Source organism: Chrysoperla carnea, chromosome 1 (assembly GCF_905475395.1).
Source record: "Chrysoperla carnea chromosome 1, inChrCarn1.1, whole genome shotgun sequence".
In the NCBI taxonomy this organism is placed as follows: Eukaryota; Metazoa; Arthropoda; class Insecta; order Neuroptera; family Chrysopidae; genus Chrysoperla; species Chrysoperla carnea.
In genome coordinates, this window is record NC_058337.1 from 118,051,433 (window position 1) to 118,078,734 (window position 27,302).

At 29.7% G+C, this 27,302-nt stretch overlaps 1 protein-coding gene across 1 annotated transcript in view; it reads right to left on the reverse strand.

The window, feature by feature from the left end:
* The window catches only part of LOC123290721 (rho GTPase-activating protein 100F-like), an 83,316-nt gene that overhangs the window by 52,118 nt on the left and 3,896 nt on the right, over positions 1–27,302 (reverse strand). The window contains exon 2 of the mRNA XM_044871006.1: positions 15,092–15,200. Coding sequence (XP_044726941.1) covers positions 15,092–15,175 — 84 coding nt within the window. The 5' untranslated portion in view covers positions 15,176–15,200. The remainder of the gene's footprint in view (positions 1–15,091; positions 15,201–27,302) is intronic.

The window sequence follows — 27,302 nt, forward strand, 5'->3', positions numbered from 1 at the left end:
TTATAACAGTAACAATATTTTACCCAAACAAACCACTTCGACTTCACGATTCACGATTCGACAATGCTTGTTGTTTGGTTCATATATACGATATACGAGCAACGCAACGATAGTAGCTGCTATAGCTAGAGACTGGAGAGAGAGCTATAAGCGTTACTTATGACATCGTTACGTGAAACATATGCTTTTTGGTTTGGGGAATGTTGTCAAGGTCGACTATACTTTAGGTTCAAACTTCCGATTAAAAAAGAATTTGGTAAATTCAAGTACATGGCTACAACGGTCTGAAGTACATGAATATTTTTCTCTTGATCGGAACGAAGACAAAAAGTGAAAACTCAGAAATTTAGAACTTTTCGCGTTATTTGTTTGTTACTGAATGCAAAACACAAGCAGAGTGTGGCAAAGAACTGTGAAATTTTGAAAACGCTGTTAAAAGAATGAATTTGAAATCTGATTCATTTTACCAAATTATCTCTTTACCATCTTAAGCTACGTAAAAAATTAGTTAAGGTTGTTGTCTTCTGTCTCCTATAATATTGTAAAAAGTTTTGGATTATATACACGGTAATAGTATATAAGATTGTAGTAAAATAATGTCTAATTTTTTTTTTTAATTCTCTTCAACTACCAATATTATACCTAAAGTTATTTCTGTTCAACAATAAAATTGTTTAACTTTCCGTTTAAAATATCTCAATAATCAAACGGTCAATAGCTTTAATTTTTTTAACTCACCCCTTGAATAAATGCATCAATGATCAGTTAGTTTGTTTAAAAAATTCTTGACAGTAGTCAATCGATTTCTTTGTATGGTAATTGTGTTATAATATTCTTAATAAGTATATAAAAATTTAAAATTTTCTGACACCATTCAGAGGATTTACTTACATTTACAGCATTCTTTAAATCACACGCTTCTCTGTCCCACCCTGTATTACTTTCCAATTTTTTTCTTGCAAGTTCATTAGGTACTTTTAGGAAAATTACATAAACAAGGGATGATCGAACAATTAAATAAATAATTATTAAGGACCTATTTAGACAGCGGGTTAGTTTAGACAACTTTCCCCTACTAACAGAGCTTTAGATGTGTAGGTAGTATATGTTAATACCATATTTTGATAGGTACCAGTATAAGGTACTAGAGTAGGTTCCAAGTACTGTTTTAAAGGTTTATTTATGAGTTGTATATATTTTATTAATAGAATATTTATCGATACATATAAATTATTATTTTCGATTATATCTCTTTCTTCTATCGCGCCTCTTATTTTATTTATATTCGAGGTTTTCAAATAAAGATATTATAAATTTTATGTTAAGTTTAATAATAGACATATTTCTTACCTTGGCATGTAAATAAATGGTTGGTGGAATGCAATGGATTCAATTACTTGTAACTTTTTTTATTTATATATGGAATATCATTGATTTTTTTCTCATTTTCATGTACAAACATCAGAGAAAAATTACTTTTCGGATACCTATAAAAGCAACCAAGATAAAAGCCATCAAAAATTTGTATATATCTCTTTCTAGCAAAACAGAATTTAGCATGAAGTTCTTATGACAAACATAGCATATGACGTCAAATACTATGTATTTCTTGGCCGATTTTAATTTTAATTTCACTTTAAGTCATCTCTTTTACGGTATTTTCATATTTTGTTAAGAATTGCGAAAAAAAAAATCTTCGATATTCCCTATTACAGTCAAATCTGGATAAGCGAGATAGCTCTATAAGCACAAGTTGTTGTCGCATTACGTCATTTTAACCCTCTAAATCTTCTATAGGCGAAAAACAGGAACTTTTATAAGAGGTATCTTTACCCTTATCACCGAAACAGCTCAGCCTAAAATTTTGGAAAGACAATATACGGTATAAGAAAAACCGAAAACAATTCCGAATAATTTACTCTGTAAAATAAATGAATGCAAATTTTTTCTAGCTTCCAAACGGAGCGGCTTGGTACTAAGTTTAGCTAAATCGATTTATTTTGATCAGTACTATATTAGAGCGCGCTGTACCTCTATAAAGTGCAGATAATATCTGATATAATGAAGTCTTGAATAGTCAGTAATTCAGATTACACAATAATGTCAAGAAATCAATCGTATGATTTTATTAAAAAAATAAAATAGAATCAATATTGGAAAAATATCAATTCGTGAAAAAATAAATTTATTCTCGAAAATCATTGACCTAAATAGTACACGAGATCTACGCTCATTGACCAAACTCAAGCGGCTGACTGGTCGACGTCACTTATTTTGAGCTTTGAAAAACCAATTATAGAAAATATATGCTAGCCCTAGAATTATTGGTGACTTTTTTTAAAGAATTCCACCCCTTACGAAGTAATTTAAGTAAGTAGCTTTCCTCGTACATCTATTCGATTTTCAATAAGAGAACAACTATCCGATTCTTTCTAAGAGAATATTTTGTGAATCTGTGCATTCGAATTTCATAAGACACATCTAATTAGTTTTTAAAAGCTTTTCCACGATGGTAGGTATTTCCCATTGAACCGCCAGTAATATATGTTTTATACGTGCAATGTATAACACTGCCATAATGGTAGGACCAGTATACAAAAAAAAAAAAGAATAAATTTATATATACCATAACACATAAAAACGATAAATTCGATTTATAAAACTAACATATACACAGAAATAGGCGAATATTTGTGAATTATATTCAACATGTTATGTGTTGCAACCGATGTTAGAACATGAAAATATCATAAAATTATTATTATCACTGATAAATTTTATAAGGCGTTCGAACATATACATTGAGTGTTCTTAATCCCTAAAATACACGACGAAAATTTTTCGAAACAATTTAGTATTAGCTTTTTTTTTCTAAACTATGCTCGTAGGCAGTTTCAAAAATTAGTGTTTCCCCGCAAAAAAATCTATCAATAAAAACCTGTATTTTTAATTCTTTAGTTTCAAGTTCTTTATTTCTTAGAACCTGTAAAAACATGTTGGTTGTTCAGGGAAGTTTTCCGGCTTAAATTCATCAAGAAAACACCTTCTAACTAATTAGAATACATCGTTGCAAACGAACTTGGCCTATTTTGAACTTCTTCAGTGTTCAAATTAATGAAATTGCTTAGAAACGAAAATTTAAAATGTAATAATTGCTGTGCAATTCTCGTCTATTTTGGAGCTCAGCCGCAAGTCTGTCTAAAAAGCAGTAATACCTTCGGCAGATTCATATGCTTTAAGCTTGCTCTTCTGTGCCCTCTTTATGTCCTTTTTATATTCTTTGACTATTGAATGATCCAAGGTTTCCTGTTCTTTTTTATTAAAATTTTCTCTCTCTACAGAAGCTTTATGAATTAGATCGTTAAACATTTGAATAACTGTAAAAATGTCTGTACATAGGTAGGTAGTGAACAACAGATTGTTTGGCAACGATGTGCGTTCTTATTAAAAACGTTAGACAAAGTGTCTTTTAGCTGGAAAACCCAATAGGGTACTTTCAGAAGGGACAAATAAATTATGAAATTTGATAAAAATTAAAATTTATGTAGAAATATACTTAAATATTCTGATTTTACATCATAAAAGCACATTATTGTTTTATTATATTAAAATTAAAAGTTGTAATTTTTAATCTATATATCACGTGACCTAAAACACGAGTCGCCATGCAATTTATTACTAGTTTGTTGATGGTTTTCATAGTAATTGTATAATTGTAAGTTATGTTACCATCAACTTTATAAATACCAAAGAGTTTATACAACTAGAGAACGTCAGGGCCCAAAACTTGCGATATGATGAATGAGAGAGAAGACTATTATTCGAGACTATTATGGTACATGACTATGACAAGGACTCAGGGAAACTCACTGGTAATCTTCTCTCTTATTCATCATATCGCAGCAACTCAGGCTGGCAGCTCCCTCGCGTTCTCTATGCTCTTTGATTTATATATGCATGCTCATTCATAAAATTTTCTCGCCCAACCAAGTTTTTCTTCACTTTTTTAATGAAATAGTGCAGTAATATTGTTTCATAATACCCGAACTTCCTCTATTTAATCAAACAATATACACTTCAATGATCGTACACTTACAAAAAAATGCATACCTACAATAAAAAAATATTTCCATTCAAAATAGGATACATATGTTTATTGCATATAAAACGCTTATCTTGTTTCATTCCAGTCTGTTACACACTGTATTATAACACTTTAACAAAATGTAATCAAAATACTACTACACATTCTAAAACTGTTGTTCATTCTGTGTGTTGTTCTTGCTCTTAGGCATTTGTTTGAATTATATGTAGAACAAGTTGCATACCTATATGCAAACATTTCATTTGAAGTCAGTGGCAGGAGTGATTTTTGTGAGGAAATTAATGATAATTGATAAAGTAAATTAAAATGATACAACAAACAACTTCCGGTTAGGAAAATTTATATTAGTAATGTATTTTACTAAATCTAATGTACTTAAATGTAACAACTTTAATTATAATTAAGACAAAGCTATTAACTAAATAGTCGGTTAAATATGACTTTGTTATCGTTTGATATGCAACTTGTGTAATGCAAGGAAGTAATATCTTAGTATAAAATGTAACGAATGTACAGAACTTTCTATAATATTTTCAAAGTTGTTAGAGGTCGTTCAAAATGAAATGAGACCGAATAAGAAGAGATAATGTATATGTATATGTGTATGTTTATCTCTCTTGTAGTCTTATTTCAGTTCCTGGAAATGATCTGTGTTTACTAGATGCTATTTATAGAGCCCATAAATAGTGTTTTTAAACACACATTAAAAAAAATTTTAACAAAAAGAAAACCGACTTCAAAAGATAAACTTTTCCAAAAGAAATTAAAATGCACTAAAAAGTAAAAAAATAACGATAATATAATGTAGTTAAAATTATTGTTATTTTTGGAGTCGGTAGTCGGTGTCAGCCAAGCTAATGTAGAAAACTGTGTTCTGCCAGAGTTGTTTCCTTGGCTGACACCGACTCCAAAAATAACAATAATTTTAACTACAATATATTATCGTTATTTTTTTACTTTTTAGTGCATTTTAATTTATTTTGGAAAAGTTTATCTTTTGAAGTCGGTTTTCTTTTTGTTAAAAGTTTTTTTTATTTAGTGATTTTTAGTGAATCTGAAGTACACTAATTTGTCACTAAAAAAAGAATCATCGAAGTGATATTGAATTATTCGTCCTCTTTTCGTGCATACTTAATGCAAATTTAAGACTTTTATGATTTTCTCATTGATGCCGTAGTCAGAACTAGACCAAAATGAAATGGGACCAAATGGGAAGCACCAGCTTTCAAACAGATAAAGAATCATCAAAATCGGCTCACCCAGTAAAAAATTCTGAGGTAACAAAGATAAAAAAAAAAAAAAAATACAGTCGAATTGATAACCTCCTCCGTTTTTGTTTGAAGTCGGTTAAAAATGTAATATTATCTTAGTTATCGAATATTAAGTATACTCCATTTAATACGAAAAATGATGTCAGACAAATGTTTGCTTCCGGACCTTCTGCATCAGTTTATTCAATCGAGGAAATTTTCTATGACTTTTCCCAATTTTCGGGAGATTATAAAAAGTAATCCAAAGGCGTATTCTTGACCGAACGCACGGTATGATAATACACATGCCTTACCCTATCTTTAAGCTTACAGTTTCCTCGAACTTTTGCACAGTGGTGCGAATTGTTCGCTCACTAAGACGATTAAATTGGCCATAATCTTCCCGTAAAAGTCTATACACAGTTCTTACAGAATTGCCATTTTTGTAGAAGTAAACAATTTAAGCGTTGAGCGTTGTTGAATAATCAAAAGTATTCACAGTATTTTAATTGATAGAATTGCAAACATAAGAAACTGAAATTGGATCATCTTCAGCAGGGCCGGATTAATCCTCAACGGGGCCCTAGGCAACCATCAACTTGGGGGCCCTTTTTTCACGTCCGTTCCCTTCTTTTTTCGATTAAAAAATACAAACTTAATCTGGCTCAATGCAAAGTATACCTAACATCTCGAATCGCTCTTGTCGCGTTGTAGCTCTTTCAGCAGCTTCGATTTTTTTTTTAATTGCGAGAAGGATCGTTCGGTAGAACAATTTGTGATCATTAATGTTAAAAAAATCCGAAGAGCTATTTCTGTGTTAGGAAATACATCGGCTAATTGATCTTCCATTAGAATCTTATACAAATGACTATAAGTTGTGTCAAAGTAGTCGGAAATGTCCTTTTTAGGAACTTTGTCTAGTTCGTCGGTCGTCGCCTTTTGAATGCGGCCAATTGAGTTTTATTTATTTGAGTAAAATTTATTTTCAGTTCTGATTATATTTCCTTTCACTCTCTAGAATTTTATGTTTGTAAGAAAATTTTAGAAGGCTTTTTCATTTTTTGGGGGCCCCCTAAAATCGGGGGCCCCAGGCAACTGCCTATTCTGCCTACTTGTTAATCCGGCCCTGATCTTCAGTATAGAAACTTCCCGTTTCCTCCACCATTTTTTAGAGTATTATTATTAGCTCCGTAAATATTATCAATTTATTTATTTTTAATTTGCGGTTAAAAACTAGTAGTGCAAAGCCAGCTGCCTATGTTGAAAAGTGTTTTAATTTCACAAAAAGAACATAACTCAGTTCATATACAGTATGTCTATTTAAGTTGGCTCCACATGGAAAACTATTTTAACATAAAGAAAGAAATTAATACTTTATATAAATCTCTGCTTTCGAAAATATTAACATTCCTCTATACACTTTTGACATCGAATGTACCGGGTGTCAACTAATTGAAAAAATTCAATAGGTATGTTAATGCTTGTTTAGAAATGTAGAACATTTAGAACAGATAATACAAGAAACTGTTAAAAAAATACGAAGGTGGATACGTTGAGGCAGAAACTAACTGAAGATAACTGTTTAGGAATGAATTGTTAACGATGGGAATAAATTTCGATTTTTGCCCCAATTTCCTAGATCAGTTTTTTGTATGTTATAAATACGTATTTCGACTACCAAGTAGTCATCATCAGTAAGAATTAGCTAGTCGTGATTACTCTTATTATGAATGTTACTCTTTGCTAATTTGGTGGCGGTGCAGTTCGCTGATGATAATTCTTACTGATGATGACTACTTGGTAGTCGAAATACGTATTTATAAAATACAAAAAACTGATCTAGGAAATTGGAGCAAAAATCTAAATTTATTTCGAAATATCCTAGAGTTTTCATTTTTTATCTTCGATAATATTTATAACGATGGGAATGTTTTGACCATTTCAATTTTAAGTTAAATTTAGCTAATCCTACTTATAAAACACGTTTTCTGTTATCTTTATTAAAATTTTTCAAACAAAAGTTATTTATTTTTTTATAAGAAACATTTTTTACATTTAAACTTTTGTTCTATCTCTTACGGTTTACAAGATGAGTCCTACGAACCCAAGACCCAATTGACCTATGTTGCTCAATTTCATATTTTAAGTCCTGAGCACGCTGTAAAAATTGCATTTTGATATTTTTTCGTTTTTGAGTTATCGTGTTAACGAACGGACAGGCGGATGGACAACCGGAACTATTAAGGTGATTTTATGAACACCTAAACCAAAATTTTGTTCGTAGCATTAATATTTTTAAACGTTACAAACTCAGGACTAAACTTAGTTGATATACCATGTGTGTTTGTACCATCTAGACATATACATTTCTGTAGTATGACAGAATACATCCGTTTAGTAATGCATCTAAGCGAGAGGTATTATATACATGTATTGAACATTAGTTGAAAGACGCTTGGAGAGGGGGAGTTTTTTAGTTACAGAAAACTAGCAAGTTCATCAAAACTTTATCACGCCTAAAATTGTTAAATAATATAGCGTTTGCTATTGAATATGTGATAACTGTTTTAATTTTGACATTACTTCTAAGTGCTCAAGTAGCTTAGTGGATAAGTGGTTGGCATAATATATCTACATTACATCAGCTAGTGCGTTCGAATCCTGGCACCGGTTAACGTAATTTGTATACATACAATTTTTATTTTTATTTTATTTTATTTTATTAAAATGGTACTACTAGACATAACATTATGTTTAAAATGTCAAAATGATATTTGTACAAATGATACATTTACGTGCTATAATTGCAAATTACCTATTCATAATAAATGTATGGATCTATCTCGCGATGAGATGAAGTCTCTTAAAGATTCTAAGAAACAGCTAGTGTATTATTGTTTTCGTTGCGATATGGAAACCAAAAAATATTTAATCGATTTGCAGAAAAACATTAGTGAGTTGAATGATAAATACTCTGATATAAATAAATTGGACCAATCTTTAACAGCACTGAAACAAAAGATTGAGGAGTTAGAATCGAAGATATCGTCTACAAACTCCCATAGTTGTGGCAAACCCGATTTTTTGGAACAAATATTCGCCGAATTTCAGGAAAGAGAAACTCGCAAAAAGAATTTAATTCTCTACGATGTTGATGAATCCTCGTCTGTCCATCCTCAAGAGAGGCTCGATCACGACATTAAAATGGTTGGAGATATTGTTAAAAGTGTCATACCAACATTTAATAAGCCGCTCAGAACTTTCAGGCTAGGTAAACACCCAACTCCCGGCAAATGCAGGCCTATTAAAATTATCTGTGAAAGCGAAGAAGATGCAAACGTATTAATTTATAACTTTCGCTCTGCTAGTAAAGCAAACAAAATATTGGTATCCGTCAGAAATGACCGAACCAAAATGCAACAAAATTATTATAAATTAGTAAAAGAAGATTTAAATAAGCGGATATCATCAGGTGAGGCTAACCTCATAATTCGGCACATCAATGGTCTACCACAAATTGTTCAAAATCAACAACAAAAAAACTTGTAAATTACGGTTCAAATCCTCTATTTTCGTTATTGTGTCAGAATGTTAGGGGCCTTAATTCAAAGTTAAATAAACTCAGAAGTGCAATTCCTGTTACTGGTTGTAATATAATAATTATAAATGAAACTTGGTTATCATCTAATATTTTGGACTCGGAACTTGGTTTTGATAATTACTGTGTTTATAGATGTGATAGAACAGTACAAACAAGTATCAAAACTCATGGTGGTGGTGTATTGATGGCAATTCATAACCATATTAGCTCTTCACGTTTTTATTGTCCAAATCTTCAAAATATTGAACATGTTTTTGTGTCTACTGTCATCGGTGCTACCAAATACATTATTGGTACTGTTTACATCCCACCTAATCAAAAAACTGACATCTACCAAAAATTATGTGATGAAGTGGAACAAATTTGTAATCAAAATCCTTTTACCAAAGTTATCGTATATGGAGACTTTAATCTACCCGATTGGCCAATACATCCTGAAGAATATACTGTTCCAACTCATCTAACATCTTCAACACGTATAGTTTTTGATTCCTTCATTAACGTTCTTGGCTTAGTGCAGGTGAATCAGACAGTAAACTGTTTAGGCAGGGTGCTTGATCTGGTATTTACTAATACTAATGTAGTGGTTAAAAAATCGAATGTTAATCTTGTTAACGAAGATAATTATCATCCAACTCTCAATATTTATGCGTATTATCAGTCTTCTCCTGATCATAATCTTGAATTCAACAGTATTGAATATAATTTTTCCAATGGTGACTACGAATCAATGAATAATTATTTACTTCATTATCCGTGGAATACTATGTTTAATTTATCAAATGTAGATGACTGTGTTAATTATTTAAATAGCATCCTTTCATTAGCTATTGATGTCTATGTGCCGAAAATTGTCACTAAAAATTCATCCTTGTATCCCAAATGGTTTTCATATGAACTAATTAAAAAAATACGGCAAAAGAAAATGTATCACACTCTCTACAAACAAAGCACCAAAACTGAATATTATAACAATTTTTCACATCTCAGAGCTGAATGCAAAAAGCTATCCGCACTTTGCTACAATATCTATCTTGAAAAAACAGAAAATTCAATTCAAAATAACATAAAAAAGTTCTGGAACTACATAAATTCAGTAAATTCAAATACAACTTTGCCTTCGATTATGTACTACAATAATGATACTGGTCATAATGGAAACGAAATTTCAAATCTTTTCGCAAAATACTTTGCTTCTGTTTATGAACCCAACACCGCAGTATCGTCAGTCTCTAGATCTACAGACAATAATTCCAATATACACATAAATAATTACTACATTTCTTTTATTGATATAGAGGTTGCAATATCAACATTAGATAAACGAAAATCTTCTGGTCCAGATAATATTTCTCCAATTTTGGTGAAAAGTTGTACTTCTTCTCTTCTTCCTGCTCTTCACTATATTTTCAATCTGTCTTTAAAAACTGGAATCTTTCCTACATCTTGGAAATATAATTACGTCGTTCCTATCTTTAAGACTGGCGAAAAGTCCTCAATTTCAAATTATCGACCTATTTCCATCCAGTCCGTATTCCCAAAACTGTTAGACTTTATAATATGTGAGAAACTGCGTAGTGATTTACAATTCACTATCATACCTCAACAACATGGTTTTTGTCCTAAAAAGTCAACTATTACCAACCTTCTTACTTTCCAAAATTTTATTTTGGACAGCTTCAACTCTGGACATCAAGTAGATGCAATATATTTAGACTATGCAAAAGCTTTCGATAAAGTAAATCATTCTTTACTTATTTCAAAATTGATAGCCCTGGGTATCTCGGAACCGTTTAGTAAATGGTTGCGCAGTTATCTAACAAATAGACAGCAAATTGTAAAAATAAAATCCTTTACATCACTCCCCTTTCATGCTTCTTCCGGTGTCCCCCAGGGATCCCATTTAGGCCCTCTTCTATTCCTTATGTTTATAAATGACATTTCGTATATTTTTCCAGATTCCAATTTTTTACTCTTCGCTGACGATCTTAAAATATACTCTAGAATCTCTTCTATTTCCGATTGCAACAAGCTTCAATCGACATTAAACAATCTTATTGCTTGGTGTTCCTCAAATTATCTTCATTTAAATATTTCCAAATGTTCTATTATTTCCTTCTCTCGTCTTCATCAGCCAATCCAGTTCTCCTACTATCTTGCCAAATCTCCTCTCGTTAGGGTAAGTTGTGTCAAAGACTTGGGTGTAATATTCGATAGCAAGCTTACGTTTAATAGTCATATACTTACAGTAAGAAATCACGCCATGAAAATGTTAGGCTTCATAATACGAAATTCGTACAACTTTAAAAACCCTCTTAGCTTTGTTGTTTTATATAAATCATTAATTCAACCAATTCTTGAATACGCTTCCCCGGTGTGGAATCCTACTTACCTTAATAACAATACACTCCTTCAGTCCGTTCAAAACAAATTCCTAAAAAAACTTGCCTTCAAATCTAATCTAATACCCGACGATAACTCCTATACTGTCCTTAGAAATATGTACAACATCCCTACCCTCCAATCTAGAAGGGAATACTTTGATATTATTTTTATATTCAAATTACTCCACAACCTCATCGATTCCCCTGAACTCCTTTCCTTTTTACAACTTCAAGTCCCTTCTATTACACTTAGAACCCCAAAACTATTTTACATCCCACCTCAGAAATCCAATTACATGCTTTCTTCCCCTATGACCCGAATGATGTTGAGATGTAATGACATAGGCATTAGTTTAGATCTGTTCAATTCTAGCACAAGCATTATAAAATTCAAAAATATACTTCGCACTCATATTAGCTAAATTTGTTACTGTTATTAATTTATATTTATATTATTACATTGTTCATAATTAATGTTATTTTCATAATTATTGTTTTTGTTATTGTTATTATCATATTTATTTTAATTTGTTAAATCTTGATAGTTTTTACATTTTTCTATTTCTGTTATTTATTTCTTACTACTTGCACATAAATTTTTGTATTAATTTGTGTAAATGGATTTGTTCCGTAAATAAATAAATAAATAAATAATAAAAAAAACTCTCACTCTCTGCATGCATACAACAGAAGATCTGTCGTATCATATCTGTAGTCTTATAACACATGTATATAATACCTCTCGCTTAGATGCATTACTAAACGGATGTATTCTGTCATACTACAGATTTGTATATACCTAGATGGTACAAACACACATGGTATTTCATATATACACGGTATAAAAAGTTTTCCATATGGAGTCAATTTATGCAGACACGCTGTATATAACTCGACAATGAAAACACGATAATATTCAACAAATATTGGACAATTTATTTGTATATAGCCGTAAATTTGTGTTTTGTGACAATAAATATTTATGTTTTGTGAAATAAATAAACCTACCAAGTTTTTCACAACATATCTAATATAAAACACGATTCGTCAGTAATATACTTAGCATCATAAAAAAATTATTATGGTATTTTCATTTAAAAATATGATTTTTACTTGGGATGGTACGAAGTAGCACAATTTTTATTGACTTAACAGAAGGAAGCCTGTACTCTATGTAGAAATATGTGTATATGCTAACAATTGTAGGTAAGTATACATATATATTTAAAAAGTACGCAATATTTATACGCTAAAATTAAAAAAGTACTTCATGTAAGTATTTATTTATTCACATTCTCAAAGAAAATTCTTGTTTTCATCCCGAACATAGTAGAATATTCTGAAATTTTCAGGTTTCTTTTAAAAAAGGTTCTGTACATATTGGGTTTGATTTGTCTGTTAAAATGTATTTAGTAATAATGTACACAACAATTTGTAATAAATATCAAAATTAAGTTTCATAAAAAAATGAATTTGAACAGAAAAAATAGACTTGAAAACAACAGACCCAGAACAAATAGATCCAAAATAAACCCGGAAAAAATAGACACAAAAATGAATCTGGAAAAAAAACACCTGAAAAAAGTAACTAACAAGAATGTATTCGATAGTAATGAATGTTAAAATATTAATAAAATCCGCAGTATGATTAGCGGGTTCGATTCTCGCCGTCGCAACAAAAATTATTTTAATTAATAGTTGTGATGGGCTGGTGTAGTGCATGGTATATGCATGAAGGGGGTGCACTCAGCCTCTGAAATTGAGAAGCTGATAAATGAAATTATCAGCGGAAAGGTGGTAAAACACATATATGTTAACACAATGGGCTCTATAGCCTAAGTGTGTCCTTCGTGGAAATTGAAACTGATCAAAAATTATTATTTGAGATTATTAGTACCTACAAGAAAGGTTGAGCTCTTTAGCTTTTAGTTCTATTGAAAACTACGAAGGAATAAATCAAGATAGCTCCATTTTTATCAATGTATTTCCGACCACTAAAATTCGCAGAAGATGAATTTCCTTTGTGCAAAAATAACTAAAAATAATAATTCTAGATTATCTAAACACTTATCACCTACATTTAAAACTAATGCTAAATAAAATAACTTTTTCTAAAAGTAAAGTATCGTTTATTACCTCCATTACAATTCAAGTTTTTATTATTTTTTTTTTTAAAGTATGCCACCATAACAGATGAAAAAAGAAGACTTAAAAATACTTTTTTACTTTTTTTATATGTAAAGTAAAAAAAAAAATATGTACAATAATAAATATATATTTACTTTCTCATATAACTTTTAATCATCAAATGATATAATTAAATTTTTTTAATATTAAAAACCACTATGAGCTAACAACTGTGCAACTTTACTCATAAAATAAAATAAAAAAAAATATAAATAAATAAAAATATAATATAAAGTATTAATAAAGTTTTAAAAAAAAAATGAAAGAAAACTTAAACTCTATACGATTACAGAGTGATTCATTTTATTTGATAAAACTAGATCGCAATTGAAAATAATTGATATTTTGTTTGATAAGTAACCGCAGGTTCGAAGTTGTAGGTTTTTATACAACCTTATTTCTTTAGAGTGACAAACAGATCAAAATAGGTCGATTTTGCTAAATTTGCCGTAGTTTGAAATTACTTCGTTTAGAAGCTATAAACTGGCCCATAGATGAAATTTTGAAATAACTTAACCCAAAACGGGAAATGTTTTTTTGCTAAAATTAAGTATATAGACATTGTTTTAAAGGTCAAAAAGTCCAGATTAAAATTTATCATTAATCCGTTGGCGTAAAACGTGGGGTATTTAGAGTTCAAATCGAAAGTGCTTGATAGATATTCATGAAATTAAGTACCTTTAAGGTATCCTTCGAATGAATCGTTTATTCTTATTGGTTACTGGAAATTTACAATTTTAATAGTTACTAACAACTTAAACAACAAAACTCTTACTCTTAAAAACGTTCCCAAAAAACTACGTTTCTATAAAAATTTCAGTTCATTGATTATTTCGGAATATACAGGATTTTAAATCCAGAAGAGTTAATTTTGCTTGGAAAGCCAATATCTTGGTCTAAAAAGCTCGTACGGAAATTTTTTTGCAGCACATTTTCGAGAGAACTAAACAAACTTTTGAGTGATCTTAACTAAGTTGTAAAATAATTTAAAAAATTTGGGTACGCTTCTAAACGTCATATAAAATTTAGGGATAACATTTCTCACTTTTTCAACCCTCCGTTCAAAGCGGGAAGGGGTGATAAAATTTTAAGCCATGGATTCTTAAATTAGAAAGAACAAGTTCTCAAATGAGCTATTTCACGTTCAAATTGGATCTTTTTTCGGAAAGGTATGGTTTGTAAGAACTATTACTTTTTAAAGAACCCTCTGCAAACCTCCCGTATACTTAAAAGACTTGGTCAGCGGTTATTTACGTTTTTACCCAAAGAGTACACGACACTCCACCCATAAATCTAATATTTAAATCTAGATAGTGCCCCTCAAATGCGAACCATTTATTATGCATAATGAGGGAAGCATGATTTTTTTCTATAAAAATTACAATAACTGTACATTTGAGATCATGAAAATACAACAAGGCATAAATTCTACAGTTTGAGACTGTGGTGATTAAACTTCATTAAACTAGATAGATCATCCTGCACTAAGAAGTTATGATGTATTTATCTAAAGATTAATAAAACAAAAATCCGTAACAATTTTATATCAAAATAATATTCTTACCTTTCTGCGACCGCAGCAGAGCATGTTGCGCGTACGCGAGCGACCCGATGTGATCTTGGAGCGCGCCAGTTTCCGCCACTGCATACCAGATCACGCCGTCGGCCGCCCCCTATATAAATCAGGTACAAAGAGAAAAAAAAAACATTATATTATAAAAATAAAATAAAAAAAAAAGGTATACATCTAACAATATTTTTTATGAATGAAAATGAGAGAATGGATTATGAACTTTGTAGGTTGGGTATTAGGCATAGAAAGGTATATAACCTTTTTTTTCAAAACCTTGTTAAGCTTTTGTACTGTGACATACCGAAGCTTTGTGAAAAAAAAAATGAAAAAACAGGAGGCAGATATATTAAAGCATCCTTAGAATATATGGTGTAAAATCTGTGTAATAATATACATACATATTCATGATTTGTATCAAACTTCAAAAAGTAGTAGCTTCGATGAAGAATGACGAACAGAGTCGGATTAACAAATATACAGACATGCAATAAATACGTCTAGGCGTCGTAATTTTGAAATACATTGATTTAGGTTAATTTTTTTGAAATGTATAGACTATAGAAGAAGCTAAATTAAACCGAAAAAGCAAAAGATATAACATGATATCACATATTCGAGTGAAGATTTTTGTAATTTTTGAGTTCTTAAGTGAGTTTCAACAAGTAAAAATAAACTATTGACTAAGTTAATTGTTGAAATATCATGTGTAGACAGTGTCGAATATCAGTGCTTGCATTATTTTTAATAAATTAAAAAAGTTTTAAAAAACCATCATATTTATATTTAGTTTTCAAAAAGTATTTTCTAGAAAATTTGTTGAAGTTGCCTACAAATTTTTCATTTTCTATCTTTTATAGTTTTGGAGAATACGGACAAAATTTGCTATAATTTGCGCCCTTTCCTGAAAACCACGATATTTACGAAAAAATGTTTCAAACAAAAGTTGTATATTTTTTTATATAGAACTACTTTTGTTCTATCTTTTATGGTTTCTATCTCAAATATGTTGCTCAGTTACGAACTTAAAGTCACATTTTTGCACTCTGAGTATGCTATAAAAATATCAGCTAGATATCTCTTTTCGTTTTTTTAGTAATCATGATGACAAACAGACAGACGAAAAAACGGACATACAGGCCGACAAACGGAAATGGCATCATTAGGTGATTTTATGAACACTGTCAAAATTTTGGTAGAACAATTAATATTTCTAAGCGTTCCAAACTTGAGACTAAAATATACATTGAAATATTTTATATATATAGAATATAAAAAGTAATATACGAGCTGTATTAGCAATCCAGGCCTATGTGATAGAGTAAAGTAGACAATTTTTAAGAGCGTTTTACCCGGGAAAACTGATTAAGGATTAGAGAGATATGGCCTATTTTATAAAGTGCATATAAATTCAGCATTTATAACAATTTTTTTTAAAACATTTTATGCTTCCATCAAAGTGTTGTTATCGTTAAATGTAGGATATATACGATTTTTCTTTTTTTTAATAGCGACAAACTAAAATTTATTTATTTATTAAACCCTTTTATTCGTCTTTAAAATTCAATAAAAAAATAATTAATAAAATTTGGAGAAACATCTACGCTCAGGCTTGGCCATGGATTTTGCCAAATTTTTAGTAGCTTTAAAATCATCCACACATAAAAATTAAAAGAAAAAGAAAATCGTCACGTGGAAGATGGAAACCTTTAAGTTGGTATCATTTCTTTCATATATTTATTCAAATTTTACATTTCGAATCAAATTTAACTTGAACCTAACGTATGAAAGGGCCTTCTACCACGAATTTAGAACTTCTAGCGCACAAATAGTGCGGAAATACAATGAAACACTAAACAACTGTTTTTCTTCTATACTTTTACAAAACAACAGTATAACAGAAATGTTAAAATAATCTTAACTAAGATAAATGATTTTCGTTTTTAGTGTTTATTTTAAAATTTATTTTTATGTGCTTTTGTCACACAATGGTAAGTAAGTTCACATACGTTGTTCAATTACGACACATGACACACAATATTATTATGTGACATAGTTTGTTGTGTTTTTTTTTATGAATGAATGAATTTTCTACTAAAAACCATTAATTTTAGTTTTTATTAACAAAACCCTCAAACCACTAAAGCGGTTTTAATCCACGTGTGATCAAAATTTATGAATTAATCTTTGTGTTATTTTTGAGGTGGATTTATACTACTAAATAGTATATCACGACCTTAGACTAGAAAATTGGATTTTCTGGTAATTTTCTAGGCTTTGTCTCGATCTTTATATCAGATACTTCAGGGGAGATTCTGGCCGTGGGATTTGTATTATTTTTTTTCCTATAAGCACAAGTACGATCTTCTCTGACGGATCCAATTCATTTTGCTGCTTGCTAAAGTGCTGCTATTCTACCGACCCACAAATATGCCATAAAATTCGCTCTTTCTGGAGTGTAATACGGACTCTTGTTAACGATAAAAGCTACGAAGTATTGAGTTAAATGACGCATCTGACACCATACAAGACGATCTATTTTGAGACCGCCATCTTGTAATCGACCATTGAAATTCAAGTTTATTGATTCATCATTAGCCAATTACCAGTAATTTCATGTTTCTACTTTTACAGATTACGTTTCGTCTTCATAATTGATAGAAAACATAACCTTTTGCATTCTCTTTTCTATTACGTCCATCGTTAACTCTAAATGAATAATTTTTTTAATTTTCAATGATCTTGCTGAATTTTTATAGGGGCATATTAACTACCCGCTCGCTTCACTGGGCTTAAAAGTAAAAACCACCGCGATATAGCCTCCACCTCTCTTGTTCTCGCTATCTCCCTTCCATAACACTTTAAATAGGGGTAGAGACTGTTTTACACGGGTAAATATAAGTACATAATTCAATTTTTTTTAAATGATATTTAATCTTGATTCATTGAGTGTATCAGAACAGATGGCCATGAATTGTACAAGGTACACAATTTTACAAAAATATTTAATTTATGGTTAAAAATGACACTCATAGATGACGAAGTGAAATGTCACAGACTAAATTTAATTTTTTTTTTAATATACCTTTATAAATTGTAGCTCATGTGTTATTCTGATGGATGAGCTATATTATTGTACAGTTTTAAGTCATCTATTCACCAATTTTTGCGTGAAAGCGTATAATAATATATGGGAATAGGGATTAGCTTCCAAGATGAAACGTATTTTTCTCTTAAAAAGGACCGTTACAAATGTGGAGGATGAAATGTACTTAATTAATATTCCTATCGTTAAAAAAAGCAATAATACAAAATTATCCATAAAAATCATCTATTTTTGTACAAACAAATGACGTAGAACTTACAAAAGACTTTTCAACATAAATGATAATTAATATAATTTAACTAAATTGGTAAAAAAAAATAAAATTTATATGCTAATAGGTAAATGTATCTAATTAAAACAACAAGAATGGAGCGAAAACAAAATTTTTTTAAGTGTTCTAAAAACATAAAATTGAATGTCTTTTAAAAAATTATTCAGGGGAAAGGAAAAATTAGGGAAGGGAAAAAGAAAATTGTCACACATAAAATAAAATTGTCTTTAATAAATTACATTATGTCGTTTTCTATTTCTGCTAATTAATTATCTACAAACTTAATGATAATTCACTTAATATATATGCTATTCTAAAACATTTTTCACATGAATCATATTTTTTTAACCTTCTTCTATTAGCTTGACTTGTATTGAACCATGGTTGATTACGGTAAAAGATTTTCTCGGTTCTTTCTCGAAGGTGGCTAGGATGCAAGTAAATTTTAGATAGAACAAGTGAAAACAACAATTGACTAAGGTAATTGTTGAAATACCATGTATAGACAGTGTTGATAATGCTATCGTTTGCTTTTTACGTCATGTAAGTAAAGAGAGATAGTCACTCTTACACACAGAGTAATAAGAGCATCTTTCTTCTCAATTCCTCAGTGGAAATGTTAATAAACAAACACATCCATACACACAATAAATGTATACTTGATACAACACAATACGTGTAAATACTCTAACGTAAAAAATTTTTATAAGGAACATTTTTTACATTTAAACTTTAGTTCTATCGCTAACGGTTTACTAGATGGAACCTAGCCCCTTTTTATGCCCCGAACCCTTTTTTATGCCCTTCAGCCCCTTCAGCTTGATATCTCTTTTCGTTTTTGAGCTATCGTGGCCATAGGCATACAGACAAACACACCGACGAACAGACGAACTGCCGAAAATGGACTAATTAGGTGATTTTATGAACACCCATACCAAAATTTTTTTCGTAGTATCAATATTTTTAAGCGTTACAAACTTGGGACTAAACTTACTATACGTTGATATATTTCATATATACATGGTATAAAAACAAAAATAATTGCGAAATATCGGTGTGGCTAACAAATCGAAGGAATTGTTTTCTATTTTACGAAGGGGCTACATTTTTTCGAATCTTATATTGAAAGAATTCTATGACAAAAAGTGACACCGAAAAACGATAGACATTCGGTTGATACAATTAAAAATTATTTTGTACTTTTTAATTCACATTTTAACATGTTGTTTATTCAGTTTTTATAAAATAACATTTGTAACTCTTCAAATTCGATATATCTTGCGAATGAAAATTGATATAATATTAAATACCGTTCTATCTTTATCTTGGGTTGGTTTCATGATGTTACTCGTACCAATAACAATATCTAAAAATTATTCTACAAAATGATGGATGCGGTTCACCTTGTAAAAATATACATATAAAGACAAAAAAAAAATGTAAAAAAATAAAGCATTCTAAACATATTTAAATGATATTAAATCAATGTTTATTCAAATAGGCCACGGTAATTTAAAATAAACTTTATTATATATAAAAATATATCATACCTAATAAATAATATGGTTTTCATATATGGGGAGGATGATATATTATTTTATTTAGAGCTAGAATGAAAAATATCACTTGATCGAGCCCCAATCTTTCTATATGATTATTGCTACTAATTTGATTTACAGTGAAATTTGTACAGCGAATTAATAATAAGAATAATAATTTTTATTGCTACAGAAAATTTTGTTACAATTCGGGAGCTTATGAGCCAAATTTTAGATTTTAATAAAAGTAAAGTGGGGCAGAGAAGTATACAAATTTTAAAAACATCGTAAAACAAACACTAATCAATTTTCTTGTCATTTTAAAATACATAAAAAGGCATATAAATTGTATTTTCAACTGAATTACAAATTAAATCACCAGAAAAATTATTTAAGAAACTTAACTAAATGTAACTTAGCTCAAAACATAGCTCTATTAATATGAAATCCAAGTCTTATACATTCTTCGAGATGACCAAGTTTTTCATCATATTACGGAGGATTTGTACCATCTGAAATCAGTTTCGTAGTTGCTTCACAGTCAGTGGTTGATTATCCTGATACAGTTTCTCTTTCTTCTGATACTCTTTAGAGGTAAACTCGGAAAAAAAAGTCGCAAGCTACTAGACCCGTATAATTTACAACATACTTCGTTAACATTTAATCTATATGTATAAAATTGAACCCCTATTTCTTTTGTTCATCGAATCACGCGCGAAAGTTTGTCACAATTTCGCTCATTCTCTTTTGTTATGTTAATTATTGTCAGGAAAAAGTTCCTGTGAAAGAAAAAATTAAGGCAATTGAGGGGAACATTTAAGAAAAAATATGAAATGCAATAAATGGTGGAAGCGCATATAAGTAATGGATTATAATACCTTATGATGTACTAATGTAAATATTTGCGCTCCCACAATATTTATCTAGAGTTGTGAACATGTATTTGAATAGTATTGAGGTATTATTTATTATTATTCAGGTATTGGCAATAGGTATTTATTAGAGCTATATGCGAGCACAGCCAGTTCCACTGCCGACGGCCTTAGCCAGGCAGACGAACGAAGGCTTGTCCAAGAGATAGTAGTAAAATTTGTGTTTAGCGGGCGATCTAACCAGGGCGAGCTGATCAATAGCTACAATTTAATAAATTGTAGATGAAAGAAGTTCACCAGATCATCTAAGAGGTAACGTCAGCTAGTTAAAAATAAAATTTACTAAAAAATTCATTTTATATACATTTCTTAACTGCTTGTTTATTTTACAATTTTTCAAAATCACGCACTTCTTCTCTGCCCCACTCTGCGCATATAAAATTTGTGTCGTAAAATTTACTGAATAACCATCTTTTTGTTATTCTAGTAACAAGAGATTTGAATTACAAATTTAAAATCATATGTCTGACACTTAGGCCACAAAACGAAGTATCGCCCGACTCCAGACATTGCATATTTCAAGGTGTAGGTCGACGAACATAGTCGAGAAATGACATTATAACAGCTTAAGATGTTTTTGAATCAATCAAACACCGCGGGGCCTATATTCCATGGAGCATAATGAACACTGATATAAATTACGTCACTGATTTCGCTCATAAACAATTTCCACTGTATACCATATTATTTATCTTTAGAAGAAAGAGGTCATATCATCAATGTTATAAAAATAGATTATTATAATAATTTAAATGTCAAATAATCCTTTTTTTTATTATACCCATACACAAATAATTATGTGTATTTTTCAAAAGATATAATAATTTCTCAAAAAGAAAATGATATTTTATCCATATTATGCTCTTGCACCTACACGAAAAATTTTATTTACGTCAAAATCGAGAGATTTAAATATCTTTTACGCATCGAATCCTTTATAATTTTATATCATGGTGAGATTGTTATTATTATTATTATTATTATTTTACACTTGGTTTGAGATACGTAGGCATATGGAAATATTCTTGTTAATTAAACAACCTACATATGAAATATGAATAATATAAAAGAATATATATATGTCACGTTTTATTCAATAAAATGTGTACCACTTCTATAGGTTAGGTTAGGTTAGAGTATCTGCCTTGGGGTGGGACACACTTAGACCAAAGGGTCCGTTGTGGTACCGAAAAAGAGTTGGTCCATCCCCGGCTACTACTCCATGAACCATTTGAAGCTGTTTAAGAACAGTAGAAGTGCTTTGACGTTGACGGACTTTAGGTCGGAGAGGTCGTCAAAGAGAGGCTGGCTCAGGTAAGTCCATCTCCTCATGACAAGAGCTGGGTAGTGACAGGTACACTGCCATGCCCAGGCGTTCAGCATGCCTGCCGCCTAACCAGTGTCCTGCAATAGTCGCAACAACTTTGCTAACAGAGGCCCTTGGAAGTGATATAAGATCTTCGGAACGCCTAAGATTGTACTCAGACCATATCTGTCTTGTAGTTCCACAAGTACTACCACTTCTAATTTTGCATCAAAATCTTTACTTGTCTCTATACACTTTCAAAATCTTATACTTGTAAATGTTCGAATAAGATTAAATTTCGCGTTCATGTTCCGTTAGTGCCATAGGTAAAAGTGAATATTCATATCAAAAGTAGGGAGCCGTCATCTTTGTAGTGGTTGACAGTTTGTCAGTCGCGTTGCAAATTTCCTAAGATTTATATCATCACATGCACACACTTTTTGGTGTGTCTAGACCAAAAAGTTCCCACGCCATCATGTATATTGTCCTTATTTTTAGTCTTTATCTCGCACTTTATAAAACAAGAACTCTAGACCCCAGACAGGCAGAAATATAAATTTGATGTAGGAGCTATTTTGGTATATTAAAGTAAATTCCCTTCGAGATGTGAAGTTTGACTTTTACTAGCAATTCACTTATATTAAAAGTGTATTTCTTTATTCTCACTTTTTCATATTATTCCAATTATTATTAATCAATACACCTAATTCTTTTTCCATAATAATTGAATAATTATTATAATGATACACAGATAAAATTTATTATAATAAACCTCACAATACCTTGTTTAAAGTCGATTTAAATTATTAAAAAAATACTGCAGCTACACGGAGAACATTGAATATTTTTCACCGGACTTGTAAATCAATAACATAGTTCAATAAAATTTTATAAAAATTCGAATTTTATAAACCATACTACTTAAAGATTAGTGATAGTTTTTCGGTAACCAGATCTACTGATATTTTTTTAAAGTAGAAAAATTTTCAAAAATTTCTATTTAAGACTGAAAATTTATTATTACATCACAAAGTTGGTCGGCCTATTTTCTTATTCTAATAAGGAGATAATTGAGCTAACCTTGGTTAAGAATTAAACACGCTCTTGCAATTTACGCCAATCGATTTGAGCATACAAAGTGGTGTAAATAAACTTAACATGTGTACAGAGTTTACATGTTCAAGTAGTTAAATAAGTATAGTTCCAAAAAGTTCCAAAAAATCATCTTTTCTTTTGCCAATTTTCCTTTTTTAAGTCCATTTGGTTGTTGAATATTTAGGATTTTTAAAAATCCCGACAAAAACCGTTTGATATCTATCAAAATAGATGCTACTCAAGCTAATTTTTATGGCTTCTGCAAACATCATGCTCTCGTTCACATTCACCGATTTATTGGTGCTAAATATTTAGTTATATAACTATATAGTTTACAAAACAAATGTCGTAAATTTAATGAGTTTGTAAACCTAGCGTATCAAAAAAGACAGTGATTTGAACCTAGATTTTTCAAAATAAATGTCCAACGTAAACAAATACGCCATTCAAATTGTACATTAAAATCGCAAAGCGCGATGAAAAGCTGATTTTTTTGGTATCTTATTTAGACCTTTTAGGGGAGTGTGAAAATACGTTTTGCAAGCAAAAAAAAATTGTGCTACCTGCGTAATGCGTAAAGGAGTTTTGGAGTTTGGAGTTTTTCCCGCAAGTAGCACAACTTTTTAATTGCTTGCATACAAAAATCAGCTTTACATCGCGTTTTTAGTTTTATTATTTATTTTTTTGTAAGATTTCAATGTTATTCTGAAATGATTCTCCGTGTAGTAAATCGAAGCACACTTTAAGGCTACCTATACATTACAGTCATTTGAATAATAAATATCTGTTTTTTAAACGATATAATATCTAAATGATATTTTAATTTGCTTATAAATGCGTTCTGTTCGTTCATTTTGTTCGTTCTTCATACTTTTATGTTTATAATAATATGTATAGTAATTTAATCGATTTTTAATACTTAATAATATTAATTACTTATTTTGAATACATCATTTATTATTATTATTATTAGATATATTATTAATGTTTATACGATTTAATGGACTTTCATTTTTATGTTCCTTATTTCCAATTATTTTTGGTTAAATATAGGTAATCGATAAAATTATTAAGGAATACAAAAGAAAATGAGAAATACGAGTATACTCCAGAAATATAACGAACAACCTTCTTAAATGTCCTAAAAACCCAATTGAGTATCATTACTAAACTTTTAAAGGTGGGTGTAATGACTAAATCTATCGTTGATAGGAAAAGTTTTCAGTTTGTTTAAGCTTAGATTCTGTCTAGCTTTTCTAGTAAAACGCACAAATTTTATAAAATTTAATTTTATTAAATTAATTGTGTGAAAAAAAAGCGACTTTAAATAAATAAATTTAAAAAAAAAAAAAAATTGTGTGAAAATAATATGATTAAAAAAAATTAAAATTCGACTAATTTTTATAACAAATTTCTACTAAATTAAAATTACATTTAGCAAGATATCATTATTTATTTGGAAATTTACAAAATTTTTATCTTTGAAATCATTATCTTCAAGCCAAAGATCTTATCGTTAAATATATTTACTTCTTATTTCCTTGCGCTTCCACCATTTTACACTTACTTATCTTACTATATTTTATAATTGTCACCAGGTGGTAAATTATCATTTCTTCTTACAGATAATATTTCCTGCATTTTCCTATGAAAATGCAACAAACAGAATTTAAAGAAAAAAGCAAATATAAGAAAATAATATCACTTAGAATTTACTATTCCTAAATTTTTTCCCTTGAGATAAAACCATAAAACCGTTTTTAGACATTTTAAGGTAAATGTTTGGAGAAATATCGTATAGTAGGTTAAAGATACAAATTTCAGAATATACAGGGTGTCAAAAATCAACAAACAGAAACTATGAATTCCTTATAAAATTTTAAGATGGAAAATTTTTTTTTATAATAAGCAAAGTTGTAGAAAATAAATTTTACTATAATTTACCATCAGACCATTTTTCCAGCAGGCCATTAAGTGTAATATTTGTAAAAAAAAAATCCAAACCTTACATTTTACAACTTTGAACGTTAATTTCTCTATAAATATTAAACTAATTTGCTTAAATATGAAAATAATTTGCGTCACTCATCAATTTTCCTGCTTTTACAAAGAAAGAAACCTTTCATTATCATACTAAATCTCGCATACAATCCAAAATTTTTTGATGTGTCACTGTGATCGATAAGTACTTTTGATAAGAAGCAAGAATACTTTTCAATTTTTAATATCGACTTTTTCTTATATACCAAGAATTATGAGAAATATATCTCAAATATTAGGAAAATAAGAGCATTCACCGCAAGTTTTTAATAAACCGTGTAAAAATAAAAGTAAAAAGCATAACTGAGCAATAAGTATAATCATCGAGGGAAAATGACATTAACTGCGTTAAAATGACAGCCTGACCTCACAATAACGAATTCTGTGTAATTTTGTTCATTTCTCTTAAAACTAGATACAAATATTGCGGTTGTTTCTTTGTGCTTCATCTTTCCTTATTCCAAAAGATTTAACGAGGACTACAATCTCGAACTCTAATTTAAACGAATTAGAGAACAGACTTCGATAAACCAAACTAAACATATCGATTCTCTTTTTCATTTCTAATATATTCCACAAACTCTAACAGTAAACCTGCACCTAAACAAAATATATTAATTGCATTACCTGAGTGTAATTTATAGTTTTACCGTTTCTTTTGCTATTTATATTTTCCTTAAATTAATTTTAAGTGGGTATTTTTAAAAGAAATAACAAAAATAATAAATATTTTAATATAATTTTTAGAAGGAACCCCTCAAAAACACAAAAAGAACTCCTTAGCTATATATTTTTTATAAATGCGTGCAATATTATTGTTGGGTAGTTATGTAAATAAACCTAATTTCTAAAACAATTTACCATAACTATAATTACTGACTTATCGATTTTATTTCATTATTATTATTATAGAAGGAAAATATACTTTAAAATATTTTCGACTTAAATGAGAAAATTATTTAATACATACAAAATGATTCAGAGAAAACGGTCAGAATTTTTTATAACAAGAATGAATCTTTCTACAAAGGTAATAAAAAAAAAAAAAAAAACTCTAAAAACTGATGGAGCTATTCCTCCCAAACACTTTCTTCTTGCATCGACCATACTCGTGTTAGCATGAAACTGTCTTTTTAAGAATAATTAAATTTATTGAAAAAAAACTTAAATGTTTTAGGGTTCCATTTACAAAATCTAAAATAGTGAACAAATTCCGAACGTAATTTTATATAAAGTTTTTCGTATAATAATTTTTCTATCTAAACATTTACATACGAAATAGAACCACGTTTTAGGATTTTTTTTAAATGACATTACAAAATATTCTTCGAATATCAAATTCTTATAGCTTCGTCATTATCTAATCGTTCTCTTTGTTGGCAGAAAACCAGAAGGTTTGTTGACCAGAAGGTTTGTGAGAAGACCTAGACTCGAGTATGCAGCTCTTAAATTGTAGCCATTAATGGAAAGCCGTAAAGAAACGTTGTATTTCAAAAAAATACTAAAATTTTAGTTTGCGAAAATTAACTATCAAATTGTCTAGAATTTTTCATATGTAAAATCTTAATTTTTCATATGTCCGGCCAAAATCAAACACATTTTCTTCCTGGTTATAGAACAACCCAAATACATTCTACAATTTGTAAAGCATCTCGTTAGCCATTATCATATATGAAGTAAGGAGAGTTTTTATGGCCGTTCTTATGTATAAGACAAAGAAACACGCAATTTATTGTGTGTGATGAATTAATATGATATAATTAAAATAAGAACGTCCATAAAAACTCTTCTTACTTCATATATTATAATGGATAAGCACATGCTTTACAAACAGTATAGCACTTATAGCTTCGAATGCAATGTTGTATTTTTTAAATTTGGTAAATTTGGTATTGTTATGGTAGGAGTACTGGAAAT